Genomic DNA, 27,828 nt, shown 5'->3' on the forward strand with positions numbered 1-27,828 from the left:
TGTGTGGGTTGAATAGGTGTGTGTGTGTGTCTGTGTGTGTGTAACATCAAAGCAGGACAGATGGGAGGAAGACTGTGTTTATATGGCTGGAGTAAATATGAGTGGAGTGATATCAGATACAGCAGGAATGAGTTTGATGATCAGATATTCAGGGCCGGCTGGTACAGATGGACTAGAATAACTAAAACCTCCCTCTCTCATACACACACATACACACACACATACATACATACATATATACATACATTCAATGAATATCAAAAATCAATGAAAAAATTCAGTGAATATAAATAAAGACTGGGTCTGATATCTTTCTAATCCAGACTGTAGATTAATGCAGTCAATCAGTGACAGTCATGACAAGTGATTACACTTGGTGAAACGACCTCTAGTTAAGTCAAGGGCATTAAAGCTAATCTATTTAAGCCTGTGTCGCTAAGACAGCAGTAACATACTGTATCAGCACTGACTGAACAAAGTGGATTGCTTTCTCAATAATGATTTTTTTCCCTGTTTTCTTCTAAAACGCCTTTTACAGATTTATCAGCACTAAGTACAGTAAGCACATATCGTCCACTGAAATTACACAAAAGGAAATTAAACAACAGAATTAATTAATTAATTAATTTTGTGTGGTTTGAAATAAAGAACTGGGTAACAGCAAGAACAGTTTTTCTATTTAACATATTTGCTATTCAGAAGAGTCACGGCATGATTACGGACATAAAGCATTTGATTTACTCTTGACGTCTATGTGTGTTTTAATGAGAGTGTATATCTATTATTTATACTTATACCATGAGACTGATTGAGTCTCACAGTGAATGTTATAAGGCTCATCTCTAATGTCTTCATAATAGTAACAGCAAGTTAGTGATGAGGAGTAAAATTAGATTTAACCCTTACTCAGTATCACAACCAGCCATCATTGCAGATACTGATCTGTAATCTCTAAAGCTATTGTAAGATGTTTCAGGTGTGACGGGTAGCACCACGAATGAGAAAACTGGGAAAATATTTGTCTTATATTAGTGGATGTGATGGACTGTGTGCAGTGTGGTGTGATGATTATTCAGAGATTTGTAATGTGAGTTGTGAGTTAGTATGGTGAGGTTCCTCTCCTCCACAGAGCGTCATTGTATCATATCACATCCTACAACTCAGCACCTGCAGTCGCTCCCAGCTGCAGCAGTGCAGTCTCTCTACAATCTGACTGAGGGAGGTTTTTGTACGACTCTATAACACTGTGTGAACCAGTAGCCAGTGATGGAATGTGCACTCTGACAGTAGTAATCTCCTGCATCTTCAGTCTGGACTCCACTGATGGTCAGAGTGAAATCAGACCCAGATCCACTGCCACTGAAACGAGCTGGAAAACCTGACTGTAACTGATTTACATATTTAATCAGGAGTTTAGGAGCTTCTCCGGGTTTCTGTTGATACCAGTGTAAGTGGTCACCAGATGAGCCCTTGTACACTGCCTGACTGGTTCTACAGTTGATGGTGACTGTTTCTCCTGGAAGAGCAGATTTCACTGCAGGATTCTGAGTTACTGTGGCTTGACCTCTGCATTCTGTAAAAATATACAACATTGCAGCATGAAACTGAAATATTATAATAGAAACAATAAATATATTTGTATGAACAGACGATTGGAGAGATAAAATATGAAGCAGTGTCTGACCTTGAGTCCAGAGGATCAGTGTCCAGATGAAGACGGGGATCAAAGTCATGGTAGCTGTGGGTGAAGTTGCTGTAGCAGCAGCTCTGAGTCATGAAGTGTTAAAGTCACAGCGCTATAAACACTCCCAGAGCACTGAAGCATGTGCTGCCAATGCAAAGTGTCCTCTAAGTATGGAAACACCTTTACCGCATTCCCCCAATCTTACTGTAATTCTCACACTACTACAGAGTTATTGCATGAATTTTGCTTCTGGGGTCAGATGGAGATTTTCTGGAAAATACTTTTAGGTCTAAAATGCATAAATAAGTGATTTAGATAGAGAAGCTTAAAATTTCACTGGTCAAAATGTCCAAATGAGAGATTTCTTGGAAAATATCGAGTTTGCAAGTACATGAATGTAGTAGAGAAATGACAGGAGTTCAGTCTTTGACTGTAATTCCATCAGGATTCAGACTGACTAAAGAGGAGGTGACAAGCATTATAATTTTATTCTTTACTATCTTTACACTGTGCTCTTTTTACTGAAACATCACTATGTTTAAACACCAGCGTGACAAAGAAGACTAATAAAGAAATCTTTAACCATACATTTGTGTTCTGTATATATAACCACCATTACTGAACTCTGTGTGTGTGTGTGTGTGTGTTTTCACTGTAGCGTGACAGAGGTTTTTGTACAACGGCTTCATAGGAATGTATCACTGTGGTACACTTTTGGTGGAGGCTCCAAACTCATTGTGAAAAGTAAGTGCCTTCTTTTTCTAAAAGCTCATAGATTCATTAGTTTATTTGCAAAATGTAATTAAATGTGTAGATTTACTACTAATTTACTAATGATGTGACATTTATATAAAGAAATGGATCTTTTCTATAAGATAGAGAGAAGTGATGTGAAGAGTAGAGAGCTGCTTCTATAAAGGCTCTGCTTTTGTGTCATTTTGTAAAATTCTGTATGAGTCACTTCATCACCTTTTAAGATTCATGTGAAATGTTTTTGCTTTTAGTCAATTTAATTTTTGCTTTGCATTACTCTAATTCATCATCAGAATGGAAATTTGTGTAACAGTGAAGCATGAACAATAATGATTCATTGTTGATTTCCCGTTAATGATAAGCCATAAATAATTATTGAGATAATCTAAAAAAATTAACGAATATGACTTTACCCTGGTGTGATGGGCATTTTGTGTTTTGTTCCGAACTTGTTCAGAAGATGGAGATTGTTTTGTTCGGTTGCAGTTTGCTTGGATGACGTTATGGATATACGTTCCACTATATGTCCACACATGTAGCAGAATGACAATAAAGCTCAACTTGAACTTGAACTTGATCAGAATTGTGTCCTGTTGTACAATGTGCAGATAAACTACTGCATCTGCTCTACAGCCGTTAAACTGAATTACCAAATATCACCATGTTCATTATGATAGAGTTCACATTAACATTAATCTAATTGTGTGCGTGTGTGTGTTCTCCAGCTGGTCCGGTGGTGAAGCCCTCCGTGTCTCTGCTCCCTCCCTCCTCTCTGCAGCTCTCTGAGGGATCGGCCTCGCTGCTCTGCCTGCTCTCGGCCTATTCTCCACAGGGGGCGCAGCTCAGCTGGACCGTGGACGGTGCCGAGGTGAACGAGGGGGTTCTGACCAGCACAGAAGAACAGAAGAATGGCTTGTACAGCCGCAGCAGCACCCTGACCCTCAGCAAAGAACGCTGGGAAGAGGCCGAGGTGTTCAGCTGTACCGTCTCCCTCCACGACACCACTCAGATCACCTCGTTCCGAAAGAGCCGCTGTGACGTCCACTAGAATTCAAGCGTACACTTTAAAACATGCTTAGCAGTCTGAGATGGTGTCACTGGTGTAGCTATGCTGAAATAAAGCTTCAATGTGGAAAGCATGTCTCCTTTTTCAGTAGTGAAGTGTCTTTGGCAGCGATTTGGAACAGCACCTTTAACAGCAGGTCGAGTGCAGCGCTGTGTGTTGTGCTTGAGTGAGTTTGGCTGAAGAACCATGAACATCTGCTGAAAGTGTTGATCTATTCTGGGACTCAGAGCTGTTCATGCAAATGTGTGTGTGTGTGTGTGTGTGTGTGTGTGTTTCACTGGCTACATCTGATGCTTTATGTACTATTGGTGAGGAGGTTCGTTTTCGCTTCATGTTTCTTTGACTGTTCAGAATTTGCATAAAACTATTCAAAACATCTAAAGAATTCCAATAAAGTACAAAACAAGGGCAAAACAAGAATTTACACAATTATAAACAAGACAAGGAAAACTAGTAAAAAAAAACAAAACAAGAAGGACCCAGAAACTAGCACCAAGACTAAGAAAGAAACACATATCAAGGCAGTAATAGAGTACTATTCAAGACCAAAATCTTGTCCATTTTCACACACACACACACACACACACACACACACACACAGAGTCAGGTCAGGCTCCTACAGGGCTTGAGCTTTCTCTCTGAGATGATACACATTATAGGAAATAAAAGGAGTCTTCCACTGTTATGTATGAGCAGAGCAGGTAATGTACTACACACGCCCTAATCCCTTCTTAACACTAGCTGTGGATTGAGAACACAGGGCTGTCTGTCAGCCAGCTTTGTAGCCTGTTATTCACAGAAATGAATGAGGTTTTTACACCCAGTGCATGAAGACATGACTGTGAAATGTCCAGAAAACAGTGGAAATTACAGCTGTCACTCAAATCTCCTGATGACCTTTACTGAAGTTCTCACTCTCCTCTCTTTATAACAGAGGAAGAAGAAAGAGCTCTAATTGATATTTAATCTTTATTCAGTCTTGATCATGTAGTGATGGGTCTGTCAGCATCATCATGGCCCAGACACAACAGACTGCCCTGAGCTAATCATGACTTAACTAGTAAGCAGATAGTTCCAGGAATGTTGTATATGACTTTCAGCCACTTCTGAAGGTCCTGACTATGCAAAATTCATGGAAAATAAGATATGCTTTAATCACTTTTATATCTCTTTGGATAAAAGCAATAAATCAGTAAATTAAAAATCAAGGATAAAAAAAACTTTAACTGGATGGGAAATATGTGAACATCTTACTGAACTGAAAGCAGGTGTAACTAATCAAAGTTACAATATGTCCATATATAAATGTACACAAGTGTGTAAAAATAAAAGGTGAATGACTTGAGCTAAAAGTAGAGAGCAGGACGTGTATTATTTCAATGTGGTCTCATACAATGTCACAAAAATTAGTGGCTATGGTTAGGATTAGGGGCAGGCTAGTGTTCATACGTTTTCTTACAACTTCTTTCATATAAAACTGAATGAAATCTAATTACTTTTCCTCATAAAGACTCAGAATATTAATAACATACACATAATTATACAGAAGAACTCAAAGTGCACTAGGAGTACAACAGAACAGGACAACAGGTGAGACAAACTGGACATGAAACTTCTGTAATGACAGGAACAGATAGAAATGGTAATGCTGATATCTAGAGCTGATGAAGGATGGATGAAGACCTGGTCCAAAAAAGTTTACACTATTGTGTGTTAGAGGGCAGCTGTTAAAGGACAGGAGGAGCTACACCATTGACTGAGCCAGAATCTGGAGCAGGGCCAGAGTGTGACCTGAAACACACACAAGACAGACACACAGATTGAGGCTGCAACTAGATTCATAACAGTGACTGATATCAGGTCAGAATCAGAGACTGTAATGGGGGCAGGATTAGTGATAGAGACTGAAAAAAATTATCCACCAAACAGTTTCAGTTAGGACAAATAGCACCTCAGCAAACTAAAAAAACGAATTATCTTAAAGTAGTGGATGTGATGGACTGTGTGCAGTGTGGTGTGATGATTATTGAGAGATTTGTAATGTGAGTTGTGAGTTAGTGTGGTGTGGTTCCTCTCCTCCACAGAGTGTCATTGTATCGTATCACATCCTACAACTCAGCACCTGCAGTCGCTCCCAGCTGCAGCAGTGCAGTCTCTCTACAATCTGACTGAGGGAGGTTTTTGTACGACTCTATAACACTGTGTGAACACACCACCACTGTGGTAACTCTGACAGTAGTAATCTCCTGCATCTTCAGTCTGGACTCCACTGATGGTCAGAGTGAAATCAGATCCAGATCCACTGCCACTGAAACGAGCTGGAAAACCTGACTGCAACTGATTCACAAGTTTAATCACGAGTTTAGGAGCTTCTCCAGGTTTCTGCTGATACCAGTGTAACCACTGACCAGATGAGTCCTTGTACACTGCCTGACTGATTCTACAGTTGATGGTGACTGTTTCTCCTGGAAGAGCAGATTTCACTGCAGGAGTCTGAGTTACTGTGACTTGACCTCTGCATTCTGAAAAAAAAAATTGTAGGATGAATTATAAGTAGCTGAAATATTGTAATAGAAACAATAAGTGTATGTGTATGTACAGACGATTGGAGAGATAAAATATGAAGCAGTGTCTGACCTTGAGTCCAGAAGATCAGTGTCCAGATGAAGACGGGGATCAAAGTCATGGTAGCTGTGGGTGAAGTTGCTGTAGCAGCAGCTCTGAGTCATGAAGTGTTAAAGTCACAGCGCTATAAACACTCCCAGAGCACTGAAGCATGTGCTGCCAATGCAAAGTGTCCTCTAAGTATGGAAACACCTTTACCGCATTCCCCCAATCTTACTGTAATTCTCACACTACTACAGAGTTATTGCATGAATTTTGCTTCTGGGGTCAGATGGAGATTTTCTGGAAAATATTTTTAGGTCTAAAATGCATAAATAAGTGAATTAGATAGAGAAGCTTAAAATTTCACTTGTCAAAATGTCCAAATGAGAGATTTCTTGGAAAATATCGAGTTTGCAAGTACATGAATGTAGTAGAGAAATGACAGGAGTTCAGTCTTTGACTGTAATTCCATCAGGATTCAGACTGACTAAAGAGGAGGTGACAAGCATTATAATTTTATTCTTTACTATCTTTACACTGTGCTCTTTTTACTGAAACATCACTATGTTTAAACACCAGCGTGACAAAGAAAACTAATAAAGAAATCTTTAACCATACATTTGTGTTCTGTATATATAACCACCATTACTGAACTCTGTGTGTGTGTGTGTGTGTGTGTGTGTGTGTGTGTGTGTTTTCACTGTAACGTGACAGAGGTTTTTGTACAACGGCTTCATAGGAATGTATCACTGTGGTACACTTTTGGTGGAGGCTCCAAACTCATTGTGAAAAGTAAGTGCCTTCTTTTTCTAAAAGCTCATAGATTCATTAGTTTATTTGCAAAATGTAATTAAATGTGTAGATTTACTACTAATTTACTAATGATGTGACATTTATATAAAGAAATGGATCTTTTCTATAAGATAGAGAGAAGTGATGTGAAGAGTAGAGAGCTGCTTCTACAAAGGCTCTGCTTTTGTGTCATTTTGTAAAATTCTGTACGAGTCACTTCATCACCTTTTAAGATTCATGTGAAATGTTTTTGCTTTTAGTCAATTTAATTTTTGCTTTGCATTACTCTAATTCATCATCAGAATGGAAATTTGTGTAACAGTGAAGCATGAACAATAATGATTCATTGTTGATTTCCCGTTAATGATAAGCCATAAATAAGATAAATAATATTGAGATAATCTAAAAAAATTAACGAATATGACTTTACCCTGGTGTGATGGTCATTTTGTGTTTTGTTCCGAACTTGTTCAGAAGATGGAGATTGTTTTGTTCGGTTGCAGTTTGCTTGGATGACGTTATGGATATACGTTCCACTATATGTCCACACATGTAGCAGAATGACAATAAAGCTCAACTTGAACTTGAACTTGATCAGAATTGTGTCCTGTTGTACAATGTGCAGATAAACTACTGCATCTGCTCTACAGCCGTTAAACTGAATTACCAAATATCACCATGTTCATTATGATAGAGTTCACATTAACATTAATCTAATTGTGTGCGTGTGTGTGTTCTCCAGCTGGTCCGGTGGTGAAGCCCTCCGTGTCTCTGCTCCCTCCCTCCTCTCTGCAGCTCTCTGAGGGATCGGCCTCGCTGCTCTGCCTGCTCTCGGCCTATTCTCCACAGGGGGCGCAGCTCAGCTGGACCGTGGACGGTGCCGAGGTGAACGAGGGGGTTCTGACCAGCACAGAAGAACAGAAGAATGGCTTGTACAGCCGCAGCAGCACCCTGACCCTCAGCAAAGAACGCTGGGAAGAGGCCGAGGTGTTCAGCTGTACCGTCTCCCTCCACGACACCACTCAGATCACCTCGTTCCGAAAGAGCCGCTGTGACGTCCACTAGAATTCAAGTGTACACTTCAAAACATGCTTAGCAGTCTGAGATGGTGTCACTGGTGTAGCTATGCTGAAATAAAGCTTCAATGTGGAAAGCATGTCTCCTTTTTCAGTAGTGAAGTGTCTTTGGCAGCGATTTGGAACAGCACCTTTAACAGCAGGTCGAGTGCAGCGCTGTGTGTTGTGCTTGAGTGAGTTTGGCTGAAGAACCATGAACATCTGCTGAAAGTGTTGATCTATTCTGGGACTCAGAGCTGTTCATGCAAATGTGTGTGTGTGTGTGTTTCACTGGCTACATCTGATGCTTTATGTACTATTGGTGAGGAGGTTCGTTTTCGCTTCATGTTTCTTTGAGTCGACAGAATTTGCATAAAACTATTAAAAACATCTAAAGAATTCCAATAAAGTACAAAACAAGGGCAAAACAAGAATTTACACAATTATAAACAAGACAAGGAAAACTAGTAAAAAAAAAAAAACAAGAAGCACCCAGAAACTAGAACCTAGACTAAGAAAGAAACACATATCAAGGCAGTAATAGAGTACTATTCAAGACCAAAATCTTGTCCATTTTCACACACACACACACACACACAGAGTCAGGTCAGGCTCCTACAGGGCTTGAGCTTTCTCTCTGAGATGATACACGTTATAGGAAATGAAAGGAGTCTTCCACTGTAATGTATGAGCAGAACAGGTAATGTACTACACACCCCCTAATCCCTTCTTAACACTAGCTGTGGATTGAGAACACAGGGCTGTCTGTCAGCCAGCTTTGTAGCCTGTTATTCACAGAAATGAATGAGGTTGTTACACCCAGTGCATGAAGACATGACTGTGAAATCTCCAGAAAACAGTGGAAATTACAGCTGTCACTCAAATCTCCTGATGACCTTTACTGACGTTCTCACTCTCCTCTCTTTATAACAGAGGGAGGAGAAAGAGCTCTAATTGATATTTAATCTTTATTTAGTCTTGATCATGTAGTGATGGGTCTGTCAGCATCATCATGGCCCAGACACAACAGACTGCCCTGAGCTAATCATGACTTAACTAGTAAGCAGATAGTTCCAGGAATGTTGTATATGACTTTCAGCCACTTCTGAAGGTCCTGACTATGCAAAATTCATGGAACATAAGATATGTTTTAATCACTTTTATATCTCTTTGGATAAAAGCAATAAAATAAATAAATTAAATCAAGTATTAAGTAAATTAAAAATCAAGGATGGAAAAAAAAAACTTTAACTGGAAGGGAAATATGTGAATTGTGCTACATCTTACTGAACTGAAAGCAGGTGTAACTAATCAAAGTTACAATATGTCCATACTTAAATGTACACAAGTGTGTAATAATAAAAGGTGAATGACGAGCTAAAATTAGAAAGCAGGACATGTATTGTTTCAGTGTGGTCTCATACAATGTCTCATACAATGTCACAAAAATTAGTGGTTATGGTTAGGATTAGGGGCAGGTTAGTGTTCATAACTTTTCTTACAAACTTCATTCGTATAAAACTGAATGAATTACTAATTACTAATTACTTTTCCTCATAAAGACTCAGAATCTTAATAACACATACACATAATTATACAGAAGACACTCTCTCAAGCATATTTTCATTTACAGCATTTGGCGGATACTCTTATCCAGTGTGACTTACAGAAGTAGAAGTGCTTTGTAGTCTTCATAAAAAACATCCTCAGGGTCTAATAAAATATTAGATAAACAGTAATAAACACTTCACTGGATTGAAAATGAAACCAGATAGTTCTGCGCGTGTGCAATGACGTACAAATCACGTAATGATGTATGACGCACGGCTGTCAGCGGAACTGGTGCTCTGACAAAAGCTTCACCAGGTGCCATGTACCCTTCCACCATTGAGCATAGTGTCATAAATAACTGTTGTGTCATCCTTAAATTCTCCTTCCACTCCTCGTCTGTGTAGTGGTGCAAGATGACGTTGTCCCACCAGTCCTTGCTTCGGACCCTCATCCACAGACGCCTTGTTCTGGGCTTGGGAAGGGGCATTTTAATTGCTTGATAAACACACGCAGTACCGCACAAAACATCACGTGCTCGTCGTCTTCTAATTAGCAGCTGAAATAGGCAAATGTTAAGTCTGCTTTTTAAAACGAAAAAAAGAAGGAATGGCAAGACAGTGGCTGCTAGTGTCTGCACGTTGGAACGGCGGGAAACGTGTATTTGTGCACTGTGCGCATATCAGAAGATCAAATCTGATTCTGTCATGTAAACACGCACATCAATCCGATTACTTTATTCATTGTTCTTGTAAACACTGTGATCGGATTAACAATCTGCTTGATTTCATTCCGATTGAAACAAAAAAGTGTCCATGTAAACGTCACTAGTGACTCAGCTGTTCGGTCAGCCAGAGGAAGTTCATTCCACCACCTGGGGGCCAGGACAGAGAAGAGTCTTGATGCAATGTAAGGAGAGAAGGTTAGTTAGTTTAATAGAGCTACCTAGAGTTTGCTTGTCTAGTCAGATGTGTAACCCAAGAATCTTCTCCATAGGGATCACAGAATCTAGACATGAGGATGCATCTCCAGGGGTAGACGTTGTAGAAAACTACATAGGTTGTGGACATGATGGACTGTATGCAGTGTGGTGTGATGATTATTGAGAGATTTGCAATGTGAGTTGTGAGTTAGTGTGGTGTGGTTCCTCTCCTCCACAAAGTGTCATTGTGTCGTATCACATCCTACAACTCAGCACCTGCAGTCGCTCCCAGCTGCAGCAGTGCAGTCTCTCTACAATCTGACTGAGGGAGGTTTTTGTACGACTCTATAACACTGTGTGAACCAGTAGCCAGTGATATCATGCCAACTCTGACAGTAGTAATCTCCTGCATCTTCAGTCTGGACTCCACTGATGGTCAGAGTGAAATCAGATCCAGATCCACTGCCACTGAAACGAGCTGGAAAACCTGACTGTAACTGGTTCACATATTTAATCAGTAGTTTAGGAGCTTCTCCAGGTTTCTGCTGATACCAGTGTAAGCGGTCACCGGTTGAGTCCTTGTACACTGCCTGACTGGTTCTACAGTTGATGGTGACTGTTTCTCCTGGAAGAGCAGATTTCACTGCAGGAGTCTGAGTTACTGTGACTTGACCTCTGCATTCTGAAAAAAAAATTAATCAGTGTGAATTAATAGTAACTGAAATATGATAATAGAAACAATAAGTGTATTTGTATAAACAGATGATTGTAGAGATAAAATATGAAGCAGTGTCTGACCTTGAGTCCAGAAGATCAGTGTCCAGATGAAGACGGGGATCAAAGTCATGGTAGCTGTGGGTGAAGTTGCTGTAGCAGCAGCTCTGAGTCATGAAGTGTTAAAGTCACAGCACTATAAACACTCCCAGAGCACTGAAGCATGTGCTGCCAATGCAAAGTGTCCTCTAAGTATGGAAACACCTTTACCACATTCCCCCAATCTTACTGTAATTCTAACACTACTACAGAGTTATTGTGTGAATTTTGCTTCTGGGGTCAGATGGAGATTTTCTGGAAAATACTTTTAGTTCTAAGATGCATAATTAAGTGAATTAGAGAGAGAAGTTTAAACTTTCACTGGTTGGTGTTTGTACTGAATATTAATGAGTTTCTCACTGTAGTGGATTTATGGTGGAAGAAGCAGCATCAGTGTTGGCAGTGAGTAAATACTCACTAATATTTTTGAATGTAAATTAATGTTTAGATTATTGTAGGACTTAAATATCATATCATAAATTCCTATCAGTCTACAGAAGGAGTGGAGGATTTATTCTCACTTTAGCTCAACACATTCAGCCATGAATTGCAAATTTATCATTAGTGCATCAGGATTTTTACTCAGTGAGGCATTATGGGTAAAACCTGTGCAACTGCAGATCTACGTTTTGTGAATTTTTAAATTTGATTGAGTTATTTGTATGTTTTACACACTAGATGCATCCTCAGTTTAGAGTGACAATCTTGGTGTTTAAAAATAAAACACTAAAACATAATTAAGAACAGTCAGAGTGTTAGTGGTTTAATCAGCTGATGTGAACAGAAGTTGGTGTTTTTTAACTGTTTTGTAATAAGAGGTTTAAATGGATGGAGAGAGCAGTGAGTTTAGAGCAACAGGGTTTTTGTACAGCCATTAAACCTGGTTGTATTGTATCACTGTGGAGGACTTTTGGTGGAGGAAACCTGTTTCCTAATTACTGAAATGGAGTGTGTTCAGATTAATGACTGAAATGGAGTGTGTTCAGAATGTAAGAATATAGTTTATGTTTTTTCTTCAAATCAGTTCTACTCATATGTTTTTAACTTTATATTTGTCAAAAATCCTGTTTCTCAAATGTTTCGTATTTTAGAAGTTTGACAAAAAATGTATTTGACTACAGTGATAGTAGCTAATTATAATTTAAGTCTACAAACAAAATATACATCATTGTTCGTGCATATTACTGTGACATTTTTTCGTTGAATTAACAATTAATCTTAGAGGCCATGAGTTCATTAAATGCTGTTGATGTTTCTGATTCCTGCCCCCCTCCAGTGTGGACCTGCAGCAGGAGAAGGTCACACTCATGTGTGTGGCCTATAAGGGCTTCCCCTCGGACTGGAGGCTGAGCTGGAAGGTTGATGGGAGCAGCTTGAGCTCGGGGGAGAGCCACAGCACCGCCGTTCTGCACGCGGACGGCCTCTACAGCTGGAGCAGCACGCTGAGCATCCACCCGGAGCAGTGGAGGAACAAGGTGGTGACCTGTGAGGCCTCCAATGACAACCAACCTCCTGTGGTGAGCTCAGTGGACAGAGAGCAGTGCTAAGAGCTGTGAGCTCACACACACTTTACTCAGCTCACCTTCTACTGCTTCACTGTGTGTTACATGTGGCCTTTATTGCTCAAATGTCCCACTTTCATAATTTCATTTACATTATTAACATGTGAGCTCACACACTCCTCAGTTTAAATCAGCTCTTCTTCTTACTTATCACCTAAATATGTGTTAAGTGTGTGTATCACTGCAATGTCCTGCTTTGAATTATTAATAAAAGCCTTTGAATCTGTAAACACGTTTGCTGCACTTTATTGGTTATGCACATCATAAACAAATCACCAATGAATCTATTTTACTATCTGCTATAGAACCTGTTTGTCCCTGAGAAATACACCTGATGGTCTCCACGTCCTTAATGAAAATGTACCCAAATTATACATCGTGTGTGTTTATTAACATAGTCTGTGTGTATAGGTATTTGTTTTAAAGCAATGTAATTGATATTATTTTAACATTAACACAGGCTTCCACCTAAATCCTTGTTCTACATTAACAACCAACAAGACAGAACATAAATTATAGCTGAACAGGCATAACAATAAGGCCAAAAGTTTGTGGACACCTTACCATTACACCCATATGTCCTTTTTGAACATCCCATTCCAGATTTAGTCCCGTTTTTTCTGTTATAATAACGTCCACTCTTCTGGGAAGGCTTTACACTAGATTTTGGAGCGTGGCTGTGGGGTTTTGCTCGTTCAGCCACAAGAGCATTAGTGAGGTCAGGCACTGATGTTGGGTGAGGAGGCCTGGGGGACAGCATTCCAGTTCATCCCAAAGGTGTTCAGTGGGGTTGAGATCAGGGCTCTGTGCAGCCCAATCGAGTTCTTCCACTCCAACCTTGCTAAACCATGTCTTCATGGATCTCGCTTTGTGCACAGGGGCATTGTCATGCTGGAAAAGGTTTGGGCCTCTTGGTGCCAGTGAAGGGAAATTGTAATGCTACAGCATACAAAGACATCCTATTCAATTGTGTGATTTAAATTTGACAGCAAAAAGGTTTACATACTGATAACACTGTGTACAAAGTATGGCCTACGTTGTAAAAAAAAAAAAAAAAAAGTGTACAGTATCTACATAGCAAAAAAAATCCCTTTTTAAAACCAGTCACTTTAAAAAGCCGAGAGAAGATTAATTTTGACACTAGGGCTAGGATAAGGGTTTGTGCCAGGGCCAGTATGAGGACCAGGGTCAGTGTTTGAGTCAGGAACAGGGCCAGGATGAAGGCCATGGTTCATGTTTGAGTCAAGAATAGGGCCACAGTCAGGGTTTGAGACAAGACTAGGGTCAGGATGAGGACAAGGGTCCACGTCTGAATCAGGAATAGGTCCAGGTAAAGTGTTTGAGAGAGGGCTAGGACCAAGCTGAAGATCAGGGTCCATGTTTGAGTTGGGATTAGGGCAGGATGAGGGCCATGGTCCATGTTTGAGTCAGGAATAGGGCCACGGTCAATGGTTGAGACAAAACTTGGTCCAGTTTATGAGTCAGGAGAAGAGCCAATATCATGGCCAGAATGGGGTCTGATGTCAGAGCCAGAGGGAATTTTTTTTTTAAACCAAAGTTGTAACACTTTGTGCCTCTGGCTCCCTAATAGCTTGAATGAATGGAACTGGCCTATGAAGACTAACATAGTGGTCCCCATGATCTTCAACAATGGTAGACTATCACTGGGGTGACATGATGGGGATATTAAAGTAGTTGCTTCTACACCTAATGCTGATACAACAAGAAACTGTACATTGAATATTACGGATGCTGTTTGAAGTGTTAAATGGTAACCATATATGTATGCATGTTCTGCATGCTTTGAATGTACTCACTCCATGATTCATCCATAAAAAAAGGTGTCGTCCATCTGATGCATATGGGTGCTAAATTAAGTAAGATGCAATTTCTTGCCTTAAAGATGCTGCAGATCAGAAAATTCCAAGAGTGGCAAGTTGGTCAGCCATAGCAGCATATTGGAAGCTATCATCTGGGTCAGGATCTAACCGAATCCTTAAATCAAATAATTCAAAAGCCTTCAACAACAAGAGTTAAGGGGATTAACATCTTCATGGTGTGTTGTGTTTTTGGCCATTTCTTTGGAACACTGCTTTTTACTTGTGAAGCAGGGCTATTTGGCATTTGGAACTTTACTTTGTACCTGGCCAGTCTTAAATTCCTTTTAACAACTGTTCCTTGAACCATATGATGCCGTTTTGACAGTTTGTGATTTTTGCTGAGCCTCACCTGAACGTTGTCATTGATATTGTAGATGGATGGAGGTTTGCCCCTTGCCTCCTCCTTCCATAGTAGCTCTCAAATGGAGAGAACCAATTTAGAACCTCCTTTTTATCCTCACTCGTAATTCTTGCAGAAACTTGCATATGCTCTGCCCAGTAGACACGTCCTCGTCGAAAATTCACAAAGTTACATAATCTTCCCTCGTAAAGCATGGTGTGTTCCCTCAACTTTGCCTTGACTTTGGGGATGGTATGGAGGCCTCTGAATGACTTTGACTTTAAGTTGTCCCATGAGCCTTTTCTCTGTACCTTTCAATTCTCTCCCTTGATTGTGCTGTATTATCTTGGTGGGCCATGAGATGTTGAGCTATCTCTTCATTATTTTTGTTCTCAAGTCGGAGTAGTCATATATAGCTGCTAAACACCCCAATGATTTACAGGATGTATCTATGTGTGCATTTATACTGCCTAACCATCCATTGTCCCATGTCGGTGATGTTGCATTTGTCTGGCTGTAATAAGCTTGGGAATAGGCCTGTTCTTAAATGCTGCTTTGCAAAGCTGATAATGTCCGGACCGATCAAGTATTTTGTGCACATTGTGTGTGCTAATGCCAGCATATCGATCTCTCAAGAGTACATTTAACTTTCTCGCACCACAGCCTTTCATCTCATCAAAAGCCCTGTTTGACAATACTGTCAATGGCTGTCTTCTTTGCTAACAATTTGCCACCATAGGTTAATGTATGACCATCCTTAATGAGGGCAAATAGATGCTTGTTCCTCCATAGGCGTACAAGGGCAGAGCGTTGGATATTTGTTCTTTCATTAACAGGGACATGAAGTTCTCCTCTCAGTACTTTCAAAATTACATTGTACATTTCATCATCCATTGTACATTACTAAACCAAAGGACAGAGCATAGAACAACAGTAGGAATGCTCTCATTGCTCTCATTGTTCAAGTGTCAAAATAATTCTGGGTTCCACAATTCTCTCGTAGAATTCACATGTTGCTAGAACACATCAGAGAAAGGAGAAAAACAACTTAAAAATAATAATAAGAATTATAATAAAGAAAAATTGAGGATAATAGGTGTAGGTAAAATAAGAAGACTGGTTAAATATGATAATAATAAATAGTTACAATAGTAGCAATATAATGAAGAACGAGCCAAAGACAAAGACACACTATCATTTTGAGTTGTCATGAGCCGTTTGTGGAGAAATGTGATTTTAAAGAAAAAAAAATTGACTTTTGTGTTTTCTGTTACTTTGATTGAACAAAGTCTAAGCTTTCAAACTTTGTCTATTTTATCACAAAATCCAAAGAATCAATGTTTCCAAAGAAATAATGTCTTTAATGTGGTGTGTGTGATAGATTGCGGTATCTGCCTCAGTTCATACAGCAACACTGAGCGCAAGTTAACCGATCATTTGCTTCACTTTAATACAAGTTATAACATGAAACAAAACATGAATGTACATCTGGGGGCATGTTGAAAGATACAGTACAACTTGCATTCAGGTATCGTCTCTCGTGTATGTGCCTAAGCTGTTTAAACCGAGAGAAAACGTCAGTATAAAAGCCTGGGAAGAACCTGTCACCTAAAGTCACGTTTATCTCATGACGATAATGTCGTTTGCTCATTACTTATCTAGAAAAATGAAAAGCTTCTCTATAGAGAAGCGTATTGCTAAAATTATAAATGCATTATACATTTTTGCAGAATATAAACAAGTTATGACAACCATTTAATGACTATATCTCAAAAATGATTAGAAACACAATAATTATATAAATAGAAAGCAGAAACTTTGTGTTTTAATTTAGTCCATAAATCTTAAAATGTTTTTCTGGGTCAAAGTGACTCAAAATGATGGAGCAAATGTAACAGCTCATTTAAAAAAAAATATTATTATGTTTTGTGCTCAGAAAGTATGTTGAAAGAAAATTATATTGTAAACATTGTCTCACTTATACATTATGTAACATTGTCTCATACATTATGTGCTGCTATTACCTTATGAACTGTAATTATAAGCTGCTACAGTGTTCATAATGTAATAAATTTCTCATAGAATTAGGTATTACTTCATGTGAAAATCATTATTACATTAAAACATCATGACTTTATGAGCTCAAGATTTTATTACATTATGAACATTGTATTACATTTATAATGTAACATTATGTTATGTGCAGTTATTACATTTGTACATTTGTACATTATGTTACAAGAGTCCTCTGTTGCCGTGATCAAATCTCCATGATTTAGCTGGTCACAGTGTCACTGACCAACACCAGCACAAACTCCACACCATGCAGCTGCAGCCATGAGGTGTTCAGACTGCAGAGAACAGCAGCACTAAACAGAGAGCTGAAGGACCAGAGCAGAGTAAACTCCCTAACCATCGACACGAGCAGTGGGGCACATACACAGCCAACAGAACAAAGGACACTGTGCCTGACCCATGCCTAACAGACATGCATCAGGCCCTGAAACACCAAAACCAGGAAAGTCCACCACTCAGGTACGGGACTGTTGGAGCTCCACTGCAACCAGCAGGTAGTGAACTGATTGGTGTGAACTGATGCTGTAAACATGTTAGAAACGTAATGTAAGTAGATGAGAGGTGGCATCTCAAATCTCCTTCTCTGAACAGGCCAAATATCTTCAAGAGTAAAACACAAATTTATATCTATATTATGTAGTGGGACAGACGGTGCTGTTTCTTTTCCTGCATTTTAATATGCCCGAATGCACGAGTTGCCCAATCACAGAATTTTGTGAGGGTATAAAAGGGGACTTTTAAGGCCCCGTTGTGTGTTGGAGCACCGCTTGTCCGTCGCTGCCTGAGATCCGCCTCTTCCGGTTTTTCCCCTTTTTGCTCTCCAGTTTTATGGAAATTGTTGCATTGGTTGGTGGTTGCCCTCCTCCATCTCCCTTTTGCTCAGCGTTCTCCTTCGTTGGCCCTGCGTGAAGAATCGTTGAATTTGGGGCCAATTGTGTTTAATGAAGCTTGTGGGGCAACATTTGTTGGCACTGCTGCTTTGTCTGCATAGTTTCATTTTTTTTCCGCATTTGCTTCTTGACGCGTTGGATACAGGGTTTTCGGACCTGTCTTTCAGCGCATGTTTGTTTTCTTTTTGTTATTTTGGTCGTTGTACTTGTCTTTTCTTTAGGTTTAGTTTTTGTTTTTCTTTATACTGTTCTGTTTGTTTGGTGTGTATTTTGTTCTGTTTAAACTTGTTTTAGTATGTACATTTTATGTACATTCGTTTGTTTGTTTATATTTGCTGTTTGATGCTTGTATTCATTTGTTGTGTCTTTTTGTTTAGTGTTTGGTATTTATTTTTGTTGGATTTGGTTTTGTGTGTGTGTGTGTGTGTGTGTGTGCGCATTTGGAGATTCTCTGTTAATATTGCCTTTTGTTGTAGGAGCTGAGGCTTCCAGGCAGGCCGCTAGTCGACCCTAGTGTGTGGTGGTGGGACTCCAGCACGGGGTGCAGTGTGTGTTCACGCTTGATCTTGTGTGTGGGCGTGTTGTGACCTGTGCACCGGGTGAGTGAGATAGGAGCTTAGTGCTCATTAACTAGCTTACCTGCTATTGGTAAGCCTTGGTCTCCTTTCATGTGTCAGTGTCTCATGTGTTATTAGTTGGGTCCTACAGTCTTTTAATGACTTTTAAATAGTGTTAGCTTGTTTCTAATAAAGTTTTGTATTTAGTATTTACGCCTCTACCATTCTTTTCTGAAACCACGTACCTGTGTGATCTTTTGTTGGTGATTTAATCTATAATTACCATGATTTCCCTGTTTAACAGGGTGGCGTAGTCAGCTATGTCTTAACTAGTTTCTTCTGAACTAGCCCTCCCCCGTGCCACAATTACATCACAGCAGGGACAGCTAGTGTAAATGTGACAGTGGGGATAAGCCTTTCTTCTCTTACTGAAATAAGCCTTTAAAATAATGTTCAAATTTTGGCCTCCATCTTGGCTTATTTGCTTCTAGTAAATTTGCTTCTTAAAGTGGATGAGTTTGTACTTTTGAGGACCCATGAAAAACAGCACCACCAACATTTGTAAGAAAAATGACTTTTAAGTTGTAAGAAAAAGAATTTTATGAAGAAGTGAGGCAGATTTCTTTCTAGCCCAAAAGCTGAGAATGTTTTCCACGAATTAACTTCATTTATGTAGTCTTTGTTCATAAATCAAACCTATCTAGGGTCAGTAGATGTATTGAACAGAATTATCAATCACATTTTCTGATATGCTGGAGTTAATGTCAAACACCACAGTGAGCCAGTGTGTCCAAACATCAGCACAAAACTAGCACTTATTAGTAAGACAATGTCAGAACAAAATGAAACCTGACCGTTAGGTAGGAATGTTGTGGTAATGTAATAGTGGGTTTTCTGGAGGTGGGATGAGTGAAGGCTGTTTAATGATGGGATTTTGCTGCGACACAGGAAAATGTGTATATGCACAGAAACAGAATTGTATGAAAACCAGTCTGTGTGACCAGGATAGTTTAGATGGTGTGCATGTGTGTGTGTGAGTGTGTGTGTGTGTGTGCGCGTATGTGGGTGGAAGTGAGTGTATAGGAAAGCAGATGCTGAGACAGCAGATAAGCTCAGATGGATGGAGTTAAAATGTGAGGAGTGATATCAGATAGAACAGGAATGAGTTTGATGATCAGATACTGATTTGTTTTTGTAAAGCTGTGATGTGTTCTGCTGTTACAGTTAGCACCATGACTTTGTAGAAAACTACATAGGTTGTGGACATGATCGACTGCGTGCAGTGTGGTGTGATGGTAATTGAGAAATTTGTAATGTGAGTTTTGAGTTAGTATGGTGTGGTTCCTCTCCTCATTGAGTGTCATTGTGTCGTATCACATCCTACAACTCAGCACCTGCAGTCGCTCCCAGCTGCAGCAGTGCAGTCTCTCTACAATCTGACTGAGGGAGGTTTTTGTACGACTCTATAACACTGTGTGAACCAGTAGCCAGTGATGGAATGTGCACTCTGACAGTAGTAATCTCCTGCATCTTCAGTCTGGACTCCACTGATGGTCAGAGTGAAATCAGATCCAGATCCACTGCCACTGAAACGAGCTGGAAAACCTGACTGTAGCTGAGTCGCAAGTTTAATCAAGAGTTTAGGAGCTTCTCCAGGTTTCTGCTGATACCAGTATAAGTAGTCACCAGATGAGCTCTTGTACACTGCCTGACTGATTCTACAGTTGATGGTGACTGTTTCTCCTGGAAGAGCAGATTTCACTGCAGGAGTCTGAGTTACTGTGGCCTGACCTCTGCATTCTGAAAAAGAAATATTGTAGGATGAATTATAAGTAGCTGAAATATTATAATAATAGAAACAATAAGTGTATGTGTATGAACAGACGATTGTAGAGATATAATATGAAGCAGTGTCTGACCTTGAGTCCAGAAGATCAGTGTCCAGATGAAGACGGGGATCAAAGTCATGGTAGCTGTGGGTGAAGTTGCTGTAGCAGCAGCTCTGAGTCATGAAGTGTTAAAGTCACAGCGCTATAAACACTCCCAGAGCACTGAAGCATGTGCTGCCAATGCAAAGTGTCCTCTAAGTATGGAAACACCTTTATCACATTCCCCCAATCTTACTGTAATTCTCACACTACTACAGAGATATTGTGTGAATTTTGCTTCTGGGGTCAGATGGAGATTTTCTGGAAAATACTTTTAGGTCTAAGATGCATAAATAAGTGAATTAGAGAGAGAAGCTTAAACTTTGACTGGTTGGTGTTTGTACTGAATGTTAATGTGTTTCTCACTGTAGTGGATTTATGGTGGAAGAAGCAGCATCAGTGTTGGCAGTGAGTAAATACACACTAATATTTTTGACTGTAAATTAATGTTTAGATTATTGTAGGACTTAAATATCATATCATAACTTTCTATCAGTCTTCAGAAGGAGTGGAGGATTTATTCTCACTTTAGCTCAACACATTCACTCATTTATTGCAAATTTATCATTAGTGCATCAGTATTTTTATTCAGTGAGGCATTATGGGTAAAACCTGTGCAATTGCACATCTACCTTTTGTGAATTTTCAGCTTTTATTTTGTGTAATTTATCTGTATGTCTTACACACTAGCTGCATGCTCAGTTTAGATTGACAATCTTGGCATTCAAAAAAAAAAAACACTAAAACGTAATAAATCAGTCAGAGAGTTAGTGTATTAATCAGCTGATGTGAACAGAAGTTGGCTTTTTTTAGCTGTTTTGTAATAAGAAGTTTAAAAGGATGGAGAGAGCAGTGAGTTTACAGCAGCAGGGTTTTTGTACAGCCATTAAACCTGTTTGTATCACTGTGGAGGACTTTTGGTGGAGGAACCAAACTGTCTGTGGGCCGTAAGTAACCTGTTTATTTATGACTGAGATGGAGTGTGTTCAGATTAATGACCGAAATGGAGTGTGTTCAGATTAATGACTGAAATGGAGTGTGTTCAGATTAATGACTGAAATGGAATGTGTTCTGATTCGTGTTATAAAGTGTAAATAATATAGTTTATAGTTATTTTCTTTTTCTTCACATCCAATCAGTGAGATGTGATTTTTGTATAAGAGCTTCATGTTTCTCAAATTTCTCTTATTTTAGAAGTTTGAGAAAATGTATTTGACTATAGTGCTAATAGCTAATTATAATTTAAATCTAAAAACAAAATAGATATCAGTGTTTGTGCATATTACTATGCCTTTTTTGTTGATTTATACTAACTACATTTAATATCTTCAAGACTGTGAGTCCATAAACAGAATTAATTGTGGAAGCGTAAACTGAATTTACTTAAATGGCAAATTATCTGTATTTTAAATGCTGTTTAATCAGATTATCAAATAAATGTAATATTTTTGTTTATTTAATTTACAATATAATTTAATTTTATTGTCCACCAATCACCGAAATATTTACAATTGTGACTCTAAAAGATTTGAAAGTATTTGAATTGAATGTGAAACGTTTTTGATGCTCCACTGAACTCATTTCTGCTCTGTAAGATATAAAGGGAAGTGAAACACACACAAAGAGCTGAAACGAAGCCTCAGTGAATGACAGCTGTCCATTCCTGTCTCATCTGTGTTTGTGTGTGCTTGTGTGTGTGTGTGTGTGTGTGTGTGTGTGTGTAGGTCTCACCCAGCCCACTGTGACAGTTCTGCCTCCCTCCAGTGTGGACCTGCAGCAGGAGAAGGTCACACTCATGTGTGTGGCCTATAAGGGCTTCCCCTCGGACTGGAGGCTGAGCTGGAAGGTTGATGGGAGCAGCTTGAGCTCGGGGGAGAGCCACAGCACCGCCGTACTGCACGCAGACGGCCTCTACAGCTGGAGCAGCACGCTGAGCATCCACCCGGAGCAGTGGAGGAACAAGGTGGTGACCTGTGAGGCCTCCAATGACAACCAACCTCCTGTGGTGAGCTCAGTGGACAGAGAGCAGTGCTAAGAGCTGTGAGCTCACACACACTTTACTCAGCTCACCTTCTACTGCTTCACTGTGTGTTCACTGTGTGGCCCACTTTCATAATTTCAAGTGCGTTATTAACAGGAGCTCACACACTCCTCAGTTTAAATCAGCTCTTCTTCTTCATTATCACCTAAATATGTGTTAAGTGTGTTTATCACTGCAATGTCCTGCTTTGAATTATTAATAAAAGCCTTTGAATCAGTAAACACTTTTTCTTTACATTGTTGATTATGCACATCACACACAAATAACGAATGCATCTGTCTCAGTATATTATACAACCTGATTGTTCATGAGAAAGAATAATAATAATAATAATAATAATAATAATAATAATAATAATAATGTTTGGTTTTACACCATACTGTCACTGGAGAATATAACTATATAACCTTTGGCTATATAATTTTCTAAGCGTCCTGTATTTTGAAATGTCTTCAGCCTGAACTAGTCAAGATAAAGCATCTACACTGAGGATGTGGTTGAGTGGGAATGAAGTTGTAAAGCATTTATGTTTAAAAGAGAGTATGGGAATAGTTTTATATAATATTATGGGAAAGTTCATGTTACTTTCACCCATCTGCTAGTTAGGGACTGGTGTGATGCTTATGGAAATTCTGTTACACCTACTGTATTAATCACAACTGTACCCCTGTATGTTACACATACTGAACTGAAATAAATATTCAGTTGCAAAAAAATCATTCCCAGATAGCAAGCTGACATCGATCCATTGTTGATTTTTCATCAGAATCATCATTTTGGTTGAGATCGGAATTTCTATATCAGATCAACTTTGAACTGTTATTGAAAGCTGACAGCTTGTAATGTTGAACAAAGTGACATTGAAGTAAAATCTATTTATACTTCACCGTGAAATACAGCGACATGCGCACTGACTTGGAGTTGGCCACGAAATCACGACGACCGTGAATATAACGTTTTGTAGTCTTCCAGAGGTCATTTTGGATCTGGAAAGAACCGGTGTGCCTTTGTATCCGGAGCCATCCTTGTTGTTATATCAGGTAAGGAAAGGAATAAATTCATATTACAGTATCGCAAAAGTACAGTGTTTGAGTGATTGATTCTCCCAAATTAAAATATTAGCAAATAGTTTTAAAGCATTTAATTTATATCCTGCTTTATGTGCAAATTTTACTGTTATAACTGCTAGCCAACTTTGGTGAGTCTGGGGTTCCATTATTCATTATTCTTCAATTCTATATGCTAAGATTGTGTATTCACAGTGTAGCTGTTGAAATTATTCAACAGACCCATTTGGGTCTGAGTCCACCATTTACTGTTAGTCGACCATAGGCAGGCTTTATGCAGCTCTTTGCGCTGGCTAGATATGTACATAATGGTAAGGATGATTGCACATACATTTTGAAGTTTATGGTGTTTTGGAAAGTTTTACCCTTGAAATAATACTGTAAGTAGAAATAGGTAAATTCGCTAATGCTGTTAGCATTAGTAAATAAATTGCTGCAGGTACCATTAGCTAGCTCATATTAGTTAGCTAACGTTAGCTATTAACAACTGTAGGTGGACTTTTGTGTTTGTCAGAGCCGTCTGCGTACTTTAGTGTGGTAATATTCATGTTTCTGCCTTACATAAATACATATGGGCTGTGTTGTTATGGTATTTCGGACAGATTTTTTTTTGTGTGTTAACAGCGGTAACCCTTTCTCCCACCCGCCCGCCTCGAACACACGCATGCGAGAGCACCCAAACTTAGACAGATCTGTAAAAGTATGCCCCCATTGGGTTTTTTCTGGCTACAGCTCTGGTGTTCGTACTAGCTAAATGTTAGTATATGATGATAATACATAAACGAGGTAGTTGGTGGTGGTGGGAAGTTTTACCTTTGAAATAATGCTGTAAGAAGAAATAGATAAACTCGCTAATGTTAGTGTGGCGGACGAGTGCAGTACAGGTTTTAACACGACTACGCCACCTGGGGGATTTTCACCCAGGAAATAGAAATAAACCCTAAAGATTATTATTATTAGGTCACACAGGTTCGCTTCTCTTTTAAAAACAAAAGGTAGGCAGGAAACGTAGGGATCGTATAAAAATACAAACGTTGACGCAGCCAAGACCACCCGTGGAACCCCAGCTCCTGAAAGAAAATCAAAAACAAAATAGATAAATCTTATAACAGAAATGAAATTACGATATACAAATATTCAAAAAAAAGGAAGAAAAACAAACAGGGAACTGCACATTACTCAAATCGACCGCCAAACTGTCAAGCCCCGAGCGAAGCAAGATCTGTTTGCTACAAAACAGCTTTAACTCACATACCTGAAAGGAGGGCAGTCATCAACTCCACTATTTGAACCGAAGGAGACACGCACAGATGAAAAGACAAGCTAGGATGCAACAAACGAATCATTAATACCACATGAACAGTAATTGGAAGGGTCAGCGAGCTGCTACGTGCTAACAGCACATACCTGAAACCATCGTCAATAAACAGAACGGGGAGGATCCGGGCGTGACGCATTACAGGCTGCAACCAACCCGCTCTAAAATAGGAAGCACTCGTCACTAATTGGTGGTCACAAGTGTCAATCACCACCACTTACCTCATTCATACTGTCACAATCCACCCCCAGCTTCTGCATCGTCGCCCCAACGATGAACTAAACAAAAACCTACCCTCTAAACCTTCAGTCCCAAGGACGGAGCCAAGCAACAGCTGTACTACCCACTATACTAGACACTGTACCTGCCCCCAATGATCGTGGGAGATGATGTTCATTAGAGTGCTGCCCAGCCGTACTCCTTCCAGTCCTCACCACACTCTCACCCTTCACGGCAGAACTTAAAGGAGGATTCATTACCGGCTGCCCATGCACCTCTGCCTCAGGAATTTCTTCTACTCCCTGGGCTTCACCAGACCCCTGAGGGACAGACTGGACAATACTCCAAGGTGCTTGCCCACTACTAACCTGCGGTGTTTCAGGCACCAAGACAAACAAATCTCCCTCCTCCGACTCCTCTTCCCGAGGCCGCACAGGTTCCACTAAGGGAATGTCCTGCAATAGGGGGGAGGGGTTCCTGCCAATCTGAGGTTTCAGCAAGGATCGGTGCACATGTTTTAACTTACCTAAATCTGTGGTAGGGGCAATAGTATACACCACACCCCCTTCCTTGGGTACCTTCACGATCTGATACACCACTGAGCTCCACAGGTCGTGGATTTTATGTCGACCTCTCACACTATAGTCGCGGAGATATACCAACTGACCCTCCTTCAGTGGTGATTCTCGTACCTGCAGATCATGCCTGGCCTTTCGGCGATCGGCCGCGGCCCCCAACCGCTCACGAACACCCTCAAAAGCCACCTGCAACCGATCCTGATGCTCCAGGACCCACTGATGAACACTACCTGCCAGTGGTTCCTCGACTCTACCAAGCAGGAAGTCGACTGGAAGTCTAGGCTCCTGCCCGAACATCAAAAAATAAGGGCATTCCCCTGTAGCTTGATGAGGAGTAGTGTTATAGGCAAAAAGTACCTGGGGAAGACAAGATGGCCAATCCCCCTTCTTTGACACAGGCAAGGTGCGCAAAAGATTATGCAACGTTCGGTTGGAACGTTCGCACTGGCCGTTTCCAGCAGGGTGGTATGGAGTAGTGCGCGACTTCTCAACTCCGTACAAGCAACACAGCTGCTGAATGAGGGCTGACTCAAAATTACGGCCTTGGTCCGAATGGATACGACCAGGCACCCCAAATTTACAGAACCATTCAACCACAAGAACGTGTGCCACCGTCTCAGCTTGTTGGTTTCTGGTAGGTACGGCCAAGGTGTATTTGGAGAAAATATCGGTCATGACCAACACATTCTCAAAACCAGAACGTGAGGGCTCCAACACAGTGAAATCCAAGGCCAGAATCTCATTTGGCCGTGCAGCCAACAGATGTCCCATGAAGCTAACAGGGGCGGACGGAACACCCTTGGCACACTGGCACCTCTCACACTCATGGCACCAGCGGGCAATATCCGAAGACATCCCCGGCCAATAACATCGCTGCCACACCAACTGAGTGGTGCGCTCCACCCCCTGGTGCCCAGGCTGTTGGTGCAGTTGTGTCAACACCTCCGACTTCATGGCTGCAGGCAATAGCACTTGGAGGACCTCCTCTCCACCATCCGGGCGAAAAACCCGACGATAAAGCACCCCCTCGTTCTCCACCAGGCGATCCCACTGCCGAAACAAAATCATAGCAGACCGGGAGAGTTTCTTACCCTCCTCAGAGCTGGGTGGCGTTTTCCGCCTCCAAAACACCAACAGCTCCCCGATAACTGAATCGGCCCGCTGCTGAGCACACATATCACTGATTGAATAACCAGGAAATGATACAATTTGGTTCACCTGAGTCACCAATCCACCTTGGGCAGCTTGACGCAACGCAACTGGAACAGCTGCACCCGGGCACAAATCCTGAACTTCTTCCACCACAGGGAGATTTTGGCATGACAAGGCATCAGCATTGCGGTTGCTCTTACCTGACCTATATTTAAGCTCAAAATCAAAGGCTGCCAACTGGGCAGCCCAGCGCTGTTCCATGGCACCTGACTTAGCTGAGGTCAGGTAGCTAAGAGGATTATTATCAGTGTAGACTACACACTTATGCCCCAGTAGGTATTCCCGGAACTTCTCAGTCATGGCCCACTTGAGAGCAAGAAACTCCAGCTTCATAGAACTGTAGTTAGATGTATTGCGCTCAGTGGGCCTAAGACCTCAGCTACCATAAGCTATGGGACGCACGTTACCTTGTTGCTCTTGTGAAAGAACTGCCCCTAGTCCCCCATGACTGGCGTCCACCTCCAAGATAAAAGGAAGTGAAAAGTCGGCATAGGCAAGCACAGGGGCCGTGGTAAGTCTACTCTTTAACTCTTCAAAGCTACTCTGACACTCAGTAGACCAGGCTTCAGCAAACTCACGGGACCCATACTTTAACCGCTTCGGGGTTTCCAGCTCCGCCGCCAGCCTGTGAAGGGGAGCAGCTAGCCTCGCAAACCCCTCCACAAAACGTCTGTAGTAGCTAGCAAACCCCAAAAATGACCGCAACCCCGCAACACTGGTTGGCCGAGGCCACTGTGAAACTGCCTCAATCTTACCTGGGTCGGTGGAGACCCCTTCTGAAGAAATCACATGACCCAAGTACTGCACTTCACGTTTAAAGAAGGCACACTTGGACAACTTGGCCTTCAAACCTTCCCTAAGTAACCGGCTTAAGACTACCTCCATCCGAGCTAGATGTTGATCAACTGAAGAGGAAAACA

At 40.6% G+C, this 27,828-nt stretch overlaps 2 long non-coding RNA genes and 6 gene segments (V, D, J or C); 4 read left to right on the forward strand and 4 right to left on the reverse strand.

Annotated features, from left to right (window-relative positions):
- Window positions 1-1,121: 1,121 nt before the first annotated feature.
- LOC113529529 (immunoglobulin kappa variable 6D-21-like) lies at window positions 1,122-1,778 on the reverse strand. The segment is given in 2 exon segments: window positions 1,122-1,573; window positions 1,685-1,778. Coding segments are annotated over 2 exon segments (420 nt in total).
- A 196-nt stretch (window positions 1,779-1,974) lies between these two features.
- On the forward strand, window positions 1,975-3,573 carry LOC113529732 (uncharacterized). Of its 2 annotated transcripts, XR_008302282.1 has the most exons (3): window positions 1,975-2,152; window positions 2,343-2,428; window positions 3,163-3,573. It is a non-coding gene; the product is annotated as an uncharacterized LOC113529732 (long non-coding RNA). The 2 variants fall into 2 exon arrangements; XR_008302281.1 differs by lacking the exon at window positions 1,975-2,152 and having other exon boundaries at window positions 2,330-2,428.
- Window positions 3,574-4,105: 532 nt separating this feature from the next.
- On the reverse strand, window positions 4,106-6,220 carry LOC128317047 (probable non-functional immunoglobulin kappa variable 6D-41). The segment is given in 2 exon segments: window positions 4,106-6,025; window positions 6,141-6,220. Coding segments are annotated over 2 exon segments (414 nt in total).
- Window positions 6,221-6,821: 601 nt separating this feature from the next.
- On the forward strand, window positions 6,822-8,055 carry LOC128318831 (uncharacterized). Its single transcript, XR_008302283.1, has 2 exons — window positions 6,822-6,902; window positions 7,645-8,055. It is a non-coding gene; the product is annotated as an uncharacterized LOC128318831 (long non-coding RNA).
- A 2,302-nt stretch (window positions 8,056-10,357) lies between these two features.
- Window positions 10,358-11,309, reverse strand: LOC128318827 (Ig kappa chain V-V region L7-like). The segment is given in 2 exon segments: window positions 10,358-11,109; window positions 11,226-11,309. Coding segments are annotated over 2 exon segments (420 nt in total).
- Window positions 11,310-12,499: 1,190 nt separating this feature from the next.
- On the forward strand, window positions 12,500-12,849 carry LOC128318830 (Ig kappa-b4 chain C region-like). The segment is given in 1 exon segment: window positions 12,500-12,849. A coding segment is annotated over 1 exon segment (240 nt).
- A 7,068-nt stretch (window positions 12,850-19,917) lies between these two features.
- On the reverse strand, window positions 19,918-20,544 carry LOC113529528 (probable non-functional immunoglobulin kappa variable 6D-41). The segment is given in 2 exon segments: window positions 19,918-20,345; window positions 20,465-20,544. Coding segments are annotated over 2 exon segments (420 nt in total).
- Window positions 20,545-21,074: 530 nt separating this feature from the next.
- On the forward strand, window positions 21,075-22,735 carry LOC128318742 (Ig kappa-b4 chain C region-like). The segment is given in 3 exon segments: window positions 21,075-21,078; window positions 21,331-21,420; window positions 22,198-22,735. Coding segments are annotated over 3 exon segments (405 nt in total).
- The last annotated feature ends 5,093 nt before the right edge of the window (window positions 22,736-27,828 follow it).

The sequence above is a fragment of the Pangasianodon hypophthalmus genome, chromosome 9, assembly GCF_027358585.1.
Source record: "Pangasianodon hypophthalmus isolate fPanHyp1 chromosome 9, fPanHyp1.pri, whole genome shotgun sequence".
In the NCBI taxonomy this organism is placed as follows: domain Eukaryota; kingdom Metazoa; phylum Chordata; class Actinopteri; order Siluriformes; family Pangasiidae; genus Pangasianodon; species Pangasianodon hypophthalmus.